Here is a 15593-nt window from a genome sequence, read left to right as displayed (position 1 = left end):
ACTATAAATCTAACTACTCCCCTTAGCTACTTGCACTATATATCGTCACATCCAGCTTCCTGTAAAGAGTCCATTCCATTCTCCCAGTTTCTCCCTCTTTGTTGCATATGTTCCGATGGGGCCAGCTTCAACAAGGGAGCCTCTGAAATGTCCATCTTCGTCCTCAACAGAGGATTCTCCAGCACCATTGTTGAGAGGGTCCGCAACCAAGTCTGACCCATCTCATGCATTTCCGCCCGCACCCCCTCTCCTCTGTCCTGTAACAGTCATAGGGCTCCCCTTCTCCTTACCTGCTATCTCACCAGCATCCACATCCAAAAGATTGTCAGCTGTCATTTCTACCACCTTCAGTGGGATGCTACCAGCAGACACATATTCCTCTCCCCACTCTTATCCACCTTTCACAAGGACCATTCCCTCCACGACACCCTGGTTCACTCCAACACCCCCTCGCAGCCCCATAGTACTGCTGAAGGTGCAACATCTGCCTATTTTACCAACTCCCACCCCAGTATCCAAGGGCCCAAACATACCTTCCAGGTGAAGCAGCACTTCTCACAATCTAATCTATAGCATTCACTGCTCACAATATGGTCTCTTCTACACTGGGGAAACAAAGAATGACTTGGGGAACCGCTTCACAGAACATCTACATTCTGTCTGCAGAAAAAGGACCTGAGCTTCCAGTTGCCTGCTTGTTTAACACATCATCCTGTTGCCTGGCCAATATCTCTTCTCAGGCTTGCTGCAGTGCTCTAGTGAAGGTCAGTGCAGGCTGGAAGAACACCACCTCATTTTCCACTTGGGGACACTGCAGCCCTCCAGACTCAACATTCTTATGAAGATGTGGGTGCACTATACCCTTAAGAGAGTAAAAGCTAGCAGTGACAGCTCCTGATGTTCTCAATAAGACACAATGTAATACGTGCTCCAGCTACCCTAGTAGCTGGTTACCTGGAAATGACAAAACAGATTTGAATTAGGCCAAATCAGTTTAAATTATATGCTGAAAATTACCAAATTCCAATCAAGTTTGAATTGAGTATATCGAATAGCTTAAAAACCAATGACACAATCTGATGCTCTAGGGTATAAGACCGGGAAGAATTGAACATTTGGGAGGAGATCTGCCACCACACCAACAGCTGTAGACTGCTAGTCAGAACTCTCTGAGAGGTACCTGTCTAGAGAAGGGGTTTGCACAGAGTTCAACACTGACCTGGAGAGTCAATCTACCAACGAAGATAAAGAGAAGATTCCACCATTGGTTGGTTTTAAAATTCAATTTTTCTATAAATCTTAATTGGGACATTTATTGGACTAGTATTGTAGAAAGAAAGGTTAGAGGAAAGAATTGTAAATAGTTGTTAGTTAATTATTCTCGGTTATATCTTAAGAAATAAAGTTGTTAATTTTTACTTTAAATACTTCTTGGCCATTCAGATTTTTATAGATTACTGCGCAGATAAATGTTTTCTGTGTTGTTGGTTTTAAATTAGGCAGGAGGGTTTACCCAAGATTGTAACAATGTAGAGTTCAATAATTTTAGGGGTTTGAACGCTCCTCTGTCCTAGCCTCATTACCACATCGTCTGCTATGACACACTACCTATTGTTAGTCACTAACAGTTTCCATTAACAGTTATTCACCCTCCTAGCCAGATCATTATCTTTGTCTTTCCAACTGTCTTCTCCTTCTGTGGGCTCTATCTTCATCTGTCATTTACTCCTTACCCCCTCTCCTGACCCTATCTTCTGCATTAAAGTGACATTTTCCTAGCTAACATCAGTACTGAGGAAGGGTCACTGGACCTGAAATACTAACCTGATTTCTCTTCACTGCTGCCAACTCTTTTTGTTTCAGCACAGGAACAGGCCCCTCGGCCCACCAAGACTATGCCAACACATGATGCCTTTCTAAATTAAAACTTTTTGCCTCAACGCGGTCCATATGTCTCTATCTTCCTGGTGAGGTCAGTTCTACATCCATGTTACCAGCTAACCATTGATCACATCTTGTATCAACCTGCCATGAGGGACCTTGTCAAACATATTGCTAAAGTCCTTAGAGACAACATCTACTGCTCTGTCCTCAATCAATTTGCTCACTTCCTCAAAAAACCTCATGTTGCTCACCGCTAATAAATCTATATTTTTCCAACTATGAATAAATCCTACCCTTAAGAATGTTCTCAAATAATCTTCCGATCATGACATAAGATTCAGCAGCCAGTAATAACCTTGATTATTCCTGTTGCCATTCTTAAACAAAGGAACACTGTTGGTTATTCTCCACTGCTCTAGTACCTCTCCTGTGACTAAAGAGGATACAAGGATTACATACACTGCTCCAGCAATTTCTTCAACTGCCTCCCTCAGCATTCTGGGATAGAACTGGAGCAGGATGGCATGATAGTACAGTAGTTAGCACTGCTGCCTCACAGCACCAGGAATCCAGGTTCAATCCTAATCTTGGGTGACTGTTGATGCAGAGCTTGCCAGTTCTCCATGGGTTTCCTCCAGATGGTCTGGATTCCTCCCGCAATCCTTAGATGTGCATGCTATGTGGATTAGCCATGCTAAAGATTGTGCCTTAGCGTGTAGGTTAGGTGGGTTAGCCATGATAAAAGTTGCTTGAGGGTTATAGAGATTGGGCGAGGCTGGGTGGATGCTCTTTAGAGGTTAGTGCAGACGCAATGGGTCAAATGGCTCTTTCTTCACTGTAAGGATTCTATGGGATCCCATTAGTCCTAGGGACTTGTCCACCCTAATGTTTTTCATAACACCTCTTCCTTTTTTATACTGACATGCCCTAGAATATCAGTATACCCCTCATCATCCAACCTGTTCTTCTCCTATCCAAATACCAATGCAAAGTATTCATTAAGGAAATCACCCACATCCTCCAGTTCCATACATAAGTTCTCACCTTTGTCATTGAGTAATGCTACCCTTTCCTGAACTACTCTTGCTCCTTATACATGGACAAAGCACCTTGGGATTTTGCTTAATCCTGTTTGCAAAAGACATTGCATGACCTCTTTTAGCCCTCCTAAATCATTGCTTGAGTTCTTTCCTGTTATCTCTGAATTCTTTGAGAGCTCAGTTTGTCTTCAGTTTTCTAAATCTTACATATGCCCCTTTTTCTTCCTAAGTTTTCAATTTCTCTTGCCATCTTTATCTTTCATTTTCACAGGAACATGCTGGTGCTGAACTCTAATTAATTGGCCTTTAAAAAATTCCCACATGTCAGATGTGGATTTTCCCCAAACAGCCATCCCAATGTACATTTCCCAGTTCCTGCCTAATATCGTGGTAGACAGCCTTCCCCCAATTTAATACTTTCACTGAGGACTACACTTGTCCTTATCCATATGTAAATTAAAATTTACAGAATTATGGTCACTGTTCCCAAAATGGTCCCCCACTGATATTTCAATCACCTGGCTGGCTCACTCCCAATACCAAGTCCAAAGATGTGCAGGTTAGGTGAATTGGCCATGCTAAATTGCCCATAGTGTTAGGTGAAGGGGTAAATGTAGGGGTATGGGTGGGTTGCGCTTTGGCGGGTCAGTGTGAACTTGTTGGGCCAAACGGCCTGTTTCCACACTGTAAGTAATCTAATCTAATCTAAGTCTAATATAGCCCCATCTCAACTTGAACTATTTACATATTGTTTCCAAAAACTATCCTGAACACACCTAACAAATATCCCCCCATCCAAGCCCCTGGCATTAAGCGAGTCCCAATCAATACAGTGTAGGAAAAATTAAAATTACCCACCACAGCAACCTTGTGGTTTTTACATTTTTCCATAAACTGTCCACGCATCTGTTCCTCTACCAGAAGGGAATAAGACAAGCAGCTTATGACAGACAGGCCACCTGATGGAAGGCCTGCAGTAAAATCCCATCAAATTGATTGTACCCTTCCTATTCCTGAGCTCTCCCCATGTGGGCTCATTAGGTGAGCCCTCCAAGCAATTTCCTCAACTGCCTCAGTACAGCTGTGATATTCTCCTTTATCAGTAATACAAAACATTCTTTTCTCTCTTGCCTGAAACATCTAAACCCAGAACATTAATCTGCCTGTCTTATCCCCTTCTCGACTAGGTTTCTGTAATAGCTATAACACCATAGTTATATGTAGTAATCCAAGCTCTAAGTTCATCTGCCTTAACTGTCATTCTTCACATTAAAACAAATACACCTCAGACAGCCAGTGCTGCCATGTTCAGTAACCTCTGCACACTCTGTTCTTCCTTGGCCTTAGTCTCTGACTCCTCCTTAGTCATTTTAACTTGCAGGCCTACTGCTCTGGTTCCTACCCTCTACCACATTTGTTTAAACCCCCACAAGTGGCATTAACAAACCTCCCTGGCAGGATATTGGTCTCCCCCTAGTTTAGATGCAAGATGTTCTTCTTGAACAGGTCCCATGTCCCCCAGAAGACATCCCAATAATCTACTTGCCTGAAGCCCTATATCAGTTCCCCAACTATGTATTTACCTAGACTAACTTCCGATTCGTAGTCTCACGGACACATAGCACATGACATAATCCCAAGATTACAACCCTAGAGGTCCTGCTTTGCAACTTCCTACCTAGCGCCCTGAACTCCCTTTGCAGGACTTCATCTGTCTTTATCCCAAGTTGCTAGTATCAATATGGATAACCACCTCTGACTGGTCACCCTCTCCTTTCAGAATATGCCGTGCCTGCTCAGACATCCTTGACTCTGGCATAAGGGAGGCAACACACCATCCTGGTGTCTCACTTGCAGCTACAAAAACATCTATTTGTGCCCTCTATTAAATGAGCCCACTGCCACTAGTGCTCGTCTATGCTTCAACCATCCCTGCTTACAACAGTGCCAGTCTGGGTAGCACTGACCTGACTGCTGCTGCTGCTGCTGCTATCCCTTGACAAACCATTACCCCAAACAATATCTAAGCAGTATACCTGTTTTGAGAGAGGAATGGCCACAGGGGATTCCTGCACTACCTGCCCCACTTACTCATCTTCCTGGCGGTCACCTAACTCTTCTCTAGACAGGATTGAGGATCACGAGGAGGAGGCGTTAGCAATTCTGGGAAGTGTGAAAATAGATACATGCCATGGGCTGGATGGGATTTATCCTAGGATTCTCTGGGAAGCTAGGGAGGAGATTGCAGAGCTTTTGGCTTTGATCTTTATGTTAACATTGTCTACAGGAATAATGCCAGAAGACTGGAGGATAGCAAATGTTGTTCCCTTGTTCAAGAAAGGGAGTAGAGACAACCCTGGCAATTGTAGACCAGTGAGCCTTACTTTGGTTATAGGTAAAGTGTTGGAAAGGATTATAAGTTATAGTATTTATAATCAGCTAGAAAGGAATCATTTGATTAGGGATAGTCAACACGGTTTTGTGAAGGGTAGGTCATGCCTCAAATTTTATTGAGTTTTTTGAGAAGGTGACCAAACAGATGGATGAGGGCAAAGCAGTTGATCTCACGTATATGGATTTCAGTAAAGCATTTGAAAGGTTCACACGGTAGCTATTGCAAAAAATACGGAGGCATTGGATTGAGGGTGATTTCGTAGTTTGGATAAGAAATTGGCTAGTTGTAAGAGGAGGTGGTGGTTGATATGGAATGTTCATTCTAGAGGACAGTTACTAGTGGTGTACCACAAGGATCTATTTTGGGGCCATTGCTGCTTGTATTTTTACAAACGACCGGGATGAGGGTGTAGAAGGATGGGTTAGTAAATTTGTGGATGACACGAAGGTCGGTAGAGTTGTGGATAGTGTGGAAGCATGTTGCAGGTTACAGAGGGACATCGATAAACTGAAGAGCTGGGGTGAGAGATGGCAAATGGAGTTTAATGAAGAAAAGTGTGAGATGATTCACTTTGGAAGGAGTAACAGGAATGCTAAGTACTGGGTTAATGGTAAGATTCTTGGTGGTATGGAAATGAAGAGAGATCTCAGTGTCCAGGTACATAGATCTCTGAAAGTTGCCACCCAGGTTGATAGGCTTGTTAAGAAGGCGTACAGTGTGTTAGCTTTTATTGGCAGAGGGATTGGGTTTCGGAGCCATGAGGTCATGTTGTATCTGTACAAAACTCTGGTGCGGCCACATTTGGAGTATTGCGTATAGTTCTGGTCACTGCATTATAGGATAGATGTGAAAGGTTTGGAAAGGGTTCAAAGGAGATTTACTAGGATGTTGCCTGGTATGGAGGGAAGGTCTTATGAGGAAAGGCTGAGGGACATAGGGGGCATAGCTTTAAATTAAGGGGGGGTAGATATAGGACTGATGTTAGGGGTAGGTTCTTCACTCAGCGAGTCGTAAGTTCATGGAATGCCCTACCAGTAGCAGTGGTGGACTCTCCCTCTTTATGGGTATTTAAGCGGGCATTGGATAGGTATATGGAGGATAGTGGGTTAGTGTAGGTTAGGTGGGCATTGATCGGTGCAACATCGAGGGCCGAAGGGCCTGTACTGCGCTGTATTCTTCTATGTTCTATGTTCTATGTTCTATGACTTGAGGCTGTTTTCGTTAGAGAGAAGAATGAGAGGGTGACTTAATTGAGACATACAAGATGATCAGAGGATTAGATAAGGCGGACAGTGAGGGCCTTTTTTCTCAGATGTTGATGGCTAGCATGAGGGGACATAGCATTAAATTGAGGGGTGATAGATATAGGATAGATGCCAGAGGTAGGTTCTTTACTCAGAGAGTAGTAAGGGCCTGAAATGCCCTGCCTGTAACAGTAGCAGACTTGCCATCATTAAGGGCATTTAAATGGTCATTGGATAAATGTAATGAAAGTGCAGATTAGATGGGCTTCAGATTGGTTTCACAGGTCACCGCAACATCTAGGGCCAAAGAGCTTGTACTGTACTGTAATGTTCTATGTTCTCTGTCAGTGTAGACCTTACTGGTGATGTGACAAGATCACCAAACCTGATATCCATGACTTTCTCAACCTTATGGATACGCCATGGTGAGACCATCTGCATTTCCAGGCACCCCATAAGGCAAATCAAGAGCTGTAGCTGAACACACATGGACTTGGAAGTATTCTTGATTTCCCACACATTGCAGGAGGAGCATTCCATGGGGCCAAGTTCTTACACTGAACTTTATCTACGTCAGACAACAATCCAGGAACTGATTACACAACCTAATCCACTAGTCATCAAACTAAGGTGTCTCACTCCTGTTCTCTAGTCCTAGCAAACACAAGTACTTTATCCTACTCCTGGCACTATTCACTAGGTCTACAAGCCTGATTCCTAAGCAGCCAAACCTATGCCTGTGATTCTCTTCTCAGTTGTGGTGACTGAACCGACTTTTCCAAGAATTCTCCATGGTCGCTTCCCACAAGCTCATTAAGAGAAGGAAATCTTCCATCCTTACCTGGTTTGGCCTACAAATCAATCCAGACCTAGTCTTAACATCCCACTAAAGTGGCCTATCAAGACACTCAGATGTGCAACTCCAGAAAAATCAAAAGAATTAAAACAAGTTCAACTACTGTAATCAACCTAGACACTGTGTGCAAACTCCACACAGTCAGTCACCTCAGTGAAATAAAACCTGGGTCCCTGGCACTAAGCCACAGTGCCACCCAAATCTGGAGGCATGTTTCAACACTGGAAGTCCTGCCTCGTAGGTTAGCCAAGTAACAACTTGCCATAGTCATACTAACTGTAACATTCCTTATAGTCAATGTTCCAGGTATCACCCATTACCATCTGCCAGTAGGACATACTCACCACACATGGCAGCAGTGCTACAATCATGAGAGATTTGACCTGAGAATGGTCAACTATGACTCAGGTGCCATGAAACTCCAAGAATCAGAAAACCTACTGCCAACTACCATCTATAGCCTCCGTCAGATTGAATTGATAAATGGCAATTAACATTGTTGGCACTTGTGTGGAATCTCCAACAAGAAAAAATCTAACCACTACCCCATGATATTCATTGGCATTGACATCACTGAATTACCCTGCTATCAACATTCTGGGATTACCATTGATGATCCATATAACTATCTCAACTACAACAGGTCACGTACTAGGAATTACGCAATTCCCTAAAGTCTGTGTGCCATCTACACAGGATTGGATCTCCACTTATCTGGACAGGTATGACTCCAACAACACAAGAAATTCAACGTCATCCAGGACAAAGCTGTCCACTTGATCAGCTTGTCCACTTGCCATTCCTTTATTACCACCAGATCAAAATCTTGGAATAACCACAGTGTACTCCACCAGATGAAGATGGCTCACCACCAGCTTTTTAAGAGTTATTCAGAATGGGCAACAAAATACTACCTTGCCAGTCATAACCATATTTCATGAAAGAACAAAAACAAAATGTACTGCCGGTAAGCAAGGAACAACACAGTCAAAACAAAAGCCCTTCGTTGTACCGAAATAGAAAAATGCTTTGTCACCATTATTCAGTGTAATACACACCCATTTTTAAAAATTAAATAGAATTTCAGATGCACAACTGAATAAGATGTGACAGTGGGAAAGCGCATCTCCTATTAACACTTGTAATTTCATATTTTGAAGTATGATTCGCTGCGCAAAACTTTTAAGTGACACTACCTTGTTACAGAGATGGTGAATATTGAGATTGGTAATAAGACTTATCAAATAGGCCACAAGGAAGTAGTGCTAATGTAAGAACTATGCGCAGGAGGCCTTGAAACCTGCTCTGCCATTTGATATAATCATGCTGATCTCATCTTGGCCTCAACTCAACCTTTCTGCTTGCTTTCCACAACTCTACAACCCATTACTAATTAAAAACCTATCTCCTCCTAACATTTACTCAATCTCCCAGCATTAACCACGTTCTGAGAATTCCACAGTTCATGGCCCTTTGAGAAAAGTAATTTCTCTTCTTTTCTGTTTTAAATCTGCTACCACTTATCCTGAAACTATTATGTTTCAATCTAGATTGTCCCACATGAGGAAACATCCTTTCTACATCTACTTTACCAATCCCCCTTAGCATTTTACGTATTTCAATTAGATCTTATTCTTTTAAACCTGAGACTACAGGCCTAAGCTGCTCAATGTCTCTTAAGACAATCTCATTTCTGAAATCAGTATAACAAATCTACTCTGAATTGTCTCCAATGCAACTACATCCCTCAAGGTGACCAAAAATGTCTGCAATACTCCAAGTGTGGTCTCAATAATGTTTCGTACAGTTGCAGCAACACTTACTTTATACTCTACTCCGTTAGCAATAAATGCCAAAATTCCATTAACCTTCCTTATTACTTGTTGTACCCAAATATTAACTTTCCATGATTCATGCATGAGGACCCCCAGACCCCTCCATATTGAAGCCTTCTGAAGTTTCTCTCCATTTAGATGATAAGTTGCCTTTATATTCCTCCAACAAAAATGGATAACCTCACACTTATCCATACTAAACTCCATCTGACAAATTTTGGCCCATTCACTGACACTATCCATATCCATTTGTAAATTCCTTATCTCTTCATTGCAAATTATTTTCCCACTTGTATTTGAATTATCTGCAAATTTGGCTGTCGTACTTTCTATCGCATCATTCAAGTCATTAATCCAGGTTGTAATGAGCACCGAAACCTGTGGCACCCTCTTAGTTACATTTTGCCAACCAGAAAAGCATCCATTTATCTTGACTCACTACTTTCTGTTGGTTAGCCAACCCTCTATCCAAGCTAATAATTTACCATTAATCCCATGTGATCTTATTTTATGTATTAACCTATTGTGTGGCACCTTATCAAATGCCTTCTGGAAGTCCAGATTTATCACATCTACTGGATCCTCATTATCCACTTTGCTGAGTACGTCTTCAAAGAACTCTAGTAAATTAGTCAAATGTGATTTATCCTATAGAAAATGGTCTTGATTCTGATGGTCGCATTTTGGTTTTCCAGATATCCTGTTTTACTTTCTCAATAATGGACTCCCAACAGTTTTCCAAAAACTATGTTAAACTAACCAGTCTGTAGTTTCCTACTTTCTGCCTCTCTCCATTTTTGAATAAAGGTGTTATGTTAGCATTTTTCTAATTCACTGGATCCTTTCCTACAAGCAGGGAATTTTGGAATATTATAACCATAACAGCTGCTGCCACTTCCTCTAAGACCCAAGAATGTAGACCATCAGGCTGCAGAGACATGTCTGCTCTGATCCCAATTTTGATTCATATTGTATCCCTAGTGATGATGATTATTCCAAATTCCTCCTTTTCTATAGTCTTTGCATTATCTGTTGCATACTCAACTGTGAAACTGAAGGAAAGTATTGATTTAATGGCACCACCATTTCAGTATTCCTCAATATTACCTCCCCAGTCTTATCCTCCAAAGGACTAACATTGATTTAGCTACTCTGTTTGCTTTTATATATTTAGACAAGCTTTTACTATCCATGTTTATACTTTGCACTAGTTTTCTTTCATAACTTACCTCTGTTCATGTATGATTTTGATTTTAGTACTCCATTGTTAATCTTTAAAATTTTCCTAATCTTCCAGCTTGCCTCTCACCTTTGCAATATGGTATATCTTATTTCTTGTTTTCAGTTATCTTTAACTTCCTTGCATGGCCATGGATAGTCTCCCCCTTTTACAATCTTACTTTCTTTCTGGAATACAATATCTTTTAGTTGGGAGTAATTGAGCATCTCCTTAAACGTCTGCCATGTCTTGCCCAGTCCATTAGGGCCAGATTTGTCCTTGCGCCTATTCAGTTGCCTTTCTTTAAATCCAAAATGTTAATGTGGGAATCCATAGAGTCATTGGGATGTACAGTGCAGAAACAGACCCTTCGGTCCAACTTGTCCATGCCAACCAGATATCCCAACCTAATCTAGTCCCATTTGCCAGCACCTGGCCCATATCACTCCAAATCCTTCCTATTCATATACCCATCCATATGACTTTTAAATGTTGCAATTGTACCAGCCTCCATCATTTCCTCTGGCAGCTCATTCCATATATGCACTACCCTGTGTGTGAAAAAGTTGCCCCTTAGGTTCCTTTTATATCTTTCCCCACTCACCCTAAACCTGTGCCTTCTAGTTCTGGACTCCCCCACCCAAAGGACAAGATTTTATCTATTTATCCTATCCATGCCCCTCATGATTTTATAAACCTCTATGAGGTCAGCCCTCAGCATTTGACAGTCCAGGGAAGATAACCCCAGCCTATTCAGCCTTTCCCCATAGCTCAAACCCTGCAATCCTGACAACATCTTTGTAAATCTTTTCTGAACTCTTTCAAATTTCACAACATCTTTCCGATAGGAAGGAGACCAAAACTGCATACAATATTCCAACAGTGGCCTAACCAATCTCCTGTACAACTGCAATGTGACCTCCCAACACCTGTACTCAATACTCTGACCAATAAAGGAAAACATACCAAACAGCTTCTTCACTATCCTATCTACCCATGACTCTGAACCTGTTAGTAGGTATCACATGGGAAAGTCTGCCAGAGAAGGTATTCATTTTTGATCTTTTGAGGGATATTTTACAGTAACTTGACAGCAATTCAACATTGTTAGAGATAATAATTCATACAGAAAACCCCAGCGAATTACTCAGCAAGTTCTCTCACTATTTGAAAAAAAATTCTTACAAATGTTAAAAATCAAACAAGTATCCAAAAATCACAAACTGGCTATCCAAAATGAATGAATATTGTGTAAGCCAATAAATTGATTTGTCTGTGAAATTCACGAAGATAATTTTAAAATTCCATGCGCCTTGTACTTGTTTTGAACAATGTATTCATCCCATTATCCCCAATTTCCTTGTCTATTTATTGAAGTGTGTTTATCATTTTACAAAACATAGCCAGAAGTAATTAAGCACTTAAACTACTATTACTTTTTTTTAAACAAACACTTTTTACTGGCACAGTTGAGCTTAATACATTCATTATTTTGGGGTTGATAATATCAAATGGTTTAGTTTGCAAAACATGTATCTGTTCCCAGTTTAGATTCAAGTCCAACCTTGCTCCAGTGTGCAGTAACAAGTATGAACAGGATGATTGGAAATATCCCAATTACGGTTACTTTCCAAAATGTATTTACCATTAAAATGGAAAATGGTTTGTTTTACAAGCCATTCACATTTAGTCTTCAAACAATAAAGAAATTAACTAGTCAATAGGCTGCTCTACAATATTTGTATCTCAACGTCGGTCTTACTGATGTAGCTAGAGTCCAGTAAGGACAAGGAAAGCCCGTGGTGGTGAGTTACTCTCCTCCCAGCTATACCAAAGATTCTCAGTGCTCCTTCTCGAGAAAGTGGGTTACTTGGTGAATTCTATTATCCAGAACCATCTTCTCTTATTTCATCAATTTCTATTCATTCGCACAATGCAACGTTAAGAAAAGCTACTCGAGTGTGCATTTTCTTTTTTCAAACGTCTTTTTTAAAATACTTATTCCAAGGCAATGGTGGAAATCAATGGGCGTAGGTCTTACTCAGTTACAATACTTCATTCAGACAATAACTCGGGAATAAGAGAGACGAGATGAGAATGTTATGAAATAAATACGTTATACACAATAATTGTCTTTATATTTTCACGGGAGTATTAGATTTCTCACATTAAAAATTGAGTTAGTTTGATACAGAGAATGAAATTGGAGTAAAAAAGAAATCAATTATCTTATGATCAGCTATTAAATAAATAATTGTTAGTTATTTTACAAAATACTCTCGGTCGAAGGAAAGCCTGGACTCCAAGGTGGATTATTTGTGTTTTCAACCAAGCTCAGTTCACATCCCGAGCTTTGACAATGGCTTGAAAGATCCAGCGTGAATACGCTGTGAAATTTACCACAAACGCTTTCAATATCATTGACTGAGCACAACATCCAATCTAATATTTCACCAGTTGGCAATGAACGCATAAAATATTACTCATAAAAACAGGGTGAACAAAGTTAATAAGATCCGATTTTGAATGCTACGGAAAACAAGAAATGATATAGATACACCTGCGGCTGCCTTACCAGGATCATGTGCATCATCTTGCTGAGGGTGCGCTGTCCTCGGTATTGTACTGAGAACCTGTGCAGCTCGTTTATTCGTCCTTTTTTTTCACACGAAGAACAAATAGAGCCCTCTGAATTTGTGAGAAACAGGCTCGCTCCGGCCCGGCCAGCTTACCTCATTGGCTGACACTCTCCATGGCAATGGCCGGCGTCCGCGCCCAGCTGGGGCCCTGCTTTCAGGAGTGCATGCTTGTGCTCTCTGTCGCTGGGTTGTAGGCGCTGAGATTCACACAGGCAACAGGGGTGACCACGTTCACCCACTCATTCCCAGGTGGGAGAGGTGGGATCAAATTAAGTTATGCTACCCCATACTTATCACGTGGCAATTTATGATGCGTTTGCAACCTTTAATCACAGCTGCAACCTTCATGGAAGTGTATAGCTTCTGAATGTCATACTGTCGAAGGTCTACCTCTGAATAACTGAAGCTCTGATTCATGGAGGTGCCATGCTCTAGACATTTCTAAATGTTTGATCATGCAACATGTACTCATTTTTTGCATTTAATAAAGCAGTGTTTTCCAAACGCTTGTCCAACGTCACCCTCTAGTTAACATTTGAAAATTAACGTGAATATAACACTAAAGAAATCAAAACACCAATACAATGACATATTATAACATGCAGCACATAACTACGTTTGTGTATTGTCGACTAATATACAAAACAGATATTTTTGTCCTTTGTGAAAATGCTATTATGTTACATACCCACCAGTCCATCACTTCATTTGAATTGTAGAATCATACTGTACAGAAGAGGTCTCACAGGCCATGTTGGAAGTCCTTGACACTGATCCAGCTTCGAGTCGAAGAGTGTGGTGCTGGAAAAGTGCAGCAGGTCAGGCAGCATCCGAAGAACAGGAGAGCCAGCATTTCGGGGATTAGTCCTTCATTAGGAATGAGGTTTGTCAGCTTCCAGCTTCCTCAGAGTGAGCAGAACCTCTGACACTCCTGTTTATATTTGTCAGCCAGGGCTCCCTAATGAGATCAGATCAACAACCTCAATCTGGGGATCATATTGTATGAGGGCCACCTGGCTGATCATGTTATAAGAACTTCCAAGGACGCAGACTGATTTTTTTTTTCCTGCAGCTTCTCCTGGTCATTTTAGCGCTGGGTCAGGTTGCTACAACTCTACCTCTGATACAGGCAATGTGTAACGCACTGGAACTCACCAGAGCATCACAGAAGAAAGTCATTCTCCTCTTCAGGTGGCAGAGGGTTACAGGCACTAACATACTCCGTATCCATCTCAGATTCCGAGGTCTCTTCAACACTTGACTGAGTGGAAGAACCCTCGTGTTCCAGAACACTGGGAAAGGATGTTGAGGAGCCGGGCCTATTCTGCTCCCTCACCGTTTGTGAGTTTGCAGCTTTCATATGGTCCACATGTTTGTTCAGGACTAGCACAGCTATCCAAACCTTGTACATCACTGGACCTGATGTCACATCAACCATGCCTCTTACCCATGTAGCACCATTCCTGAAATTTCAAACTTCATCCCTGAAGTAAACTGTCTCTCATTTAGTGGAGTCTTGTTTGGCATTTCTGATGCGATTTCACCCTCCTTCTGCAAGTCTGGAAAGATCAGATTTAACCTGGTACTGAGCCTTCTCTTCATGAGCAACTTTGCTGGAGATATTCCTGTAGTTGCATGAGGAGTGGTCTTATAATAAAATAGGAAATGGGAAAGTTTGGTATTGAATAGGCTGTTTCTTTCAGGCTGCGTTCAAAGTTTGGACTGATCTTTCTGCCAGACCTTTGGATGATAGACAGTATGGAGCTGTGCTTATATGTTGATATTAGGAAATACTTAAATTCCCTGCTGGTAAGCAATGACCAGTTGCCTTCCGGGACTCTGCCTATTACAAAAGTTGTGCACTGTTTTCTTTTGTATAACGAATCAACTTTCGGTACATCCAGCCACTTTGAATAGGTATCCATAATGATGAAGAACATTGAGCCCATAAAATAACCAGCATAGTCAAAGTGTAACTGAGTGCAAGTTTTACCTGACATTCCCATGAATGTGGGGGAGCAGCTGGAGATAACCTTTATCCTTGTTGGCTCTCAGGGCTCTGCCCCACCAATGCAGCTATGCCTGCATCCAATCCTGACCTCCAGACATAACTTCTCACTAAGATCTTCATTTTGGAAACCCCTGGATGACTCTGGGGGAGTTCAGCCAATATCTGACAATCACTCTGCTCCCCATAATAATATGCTGTTCTCTACTCTGATCTGGTCTCTCCAGGTCCAAAAAGGTTTCAATTCTGCCTGTGATGGCCCCTTGGTTTCCCCCATCACCACCACCCCTTTCAGTTTTGCCTGGACCAGATCTTTCTGCATCCAAAGTCTGACCATGTCAGCTCTGACTTGAAGTGTGTCCTGAAAATGTAAAACTGTTATGGACACTTCCAGTGTCAGTACCACTGGTGGTGTACCTGCCAGTGGGAAGCAGCTCAATGTATCCATGTTTGCTACTTGGCCTCCTGGAGAG

The 15593-nt window shown here is 41.6% G+C and overlaps 1 protein-coding gene across 5 annotated transcripts in view; it reads right to left on the bottom strand.

Annotated features, from left to right (window-relative positions):
- Positions 1 to 13315, bottom strand: part of elovl2 (ELOVL fatty acid elongase 2) — a 211083-nt gene extending 197768 nt beyond the window's left edge. For 3 of the 5 annotated variants that reach the window (XM_072560754.1, XM_072560756.1, XM_072560757.1), the window contains exon 1: positions 13049 to 13181. Coding sequence is in view for 1 of the 5 variants with exons in the window: in XM_072560753.1 (XP_072416854.1) it covers positions 13049 to 13066 (18 nt within the window). In the remaining 4 variants the exon portion in view is untranslated. The other 2 variants (XM_072560761.1, XM_072560753.1) reach the window with 2 other exon arrangements.
- Positions 13316 to 15593: the final 2278 nt, after the last annotated feature.

The sequence above is a fragment of the Chiloscyllium punctatum genome, chromosome 41, assembly GCF_047496795.1.
Source record: "Chiloscyllium punctatum isolate Juve2018m chromosome 41, sChiPun1.3, whole genome shotgun sequence".
In the NCBI taxonomy this organism is placed as follows: domain Eukaryota; kingdom Metazoa; phylum Chordata; class Chondrichthyes; order Orectolobiformes; family Hemiscylliidae; genus Chiloscyllium; species Chiloscyllium punctatum.
Note: the sequence above shows the minus strand (reverse complement) of the source record. Positions and strands in the feature narration are given on the sequence as shown.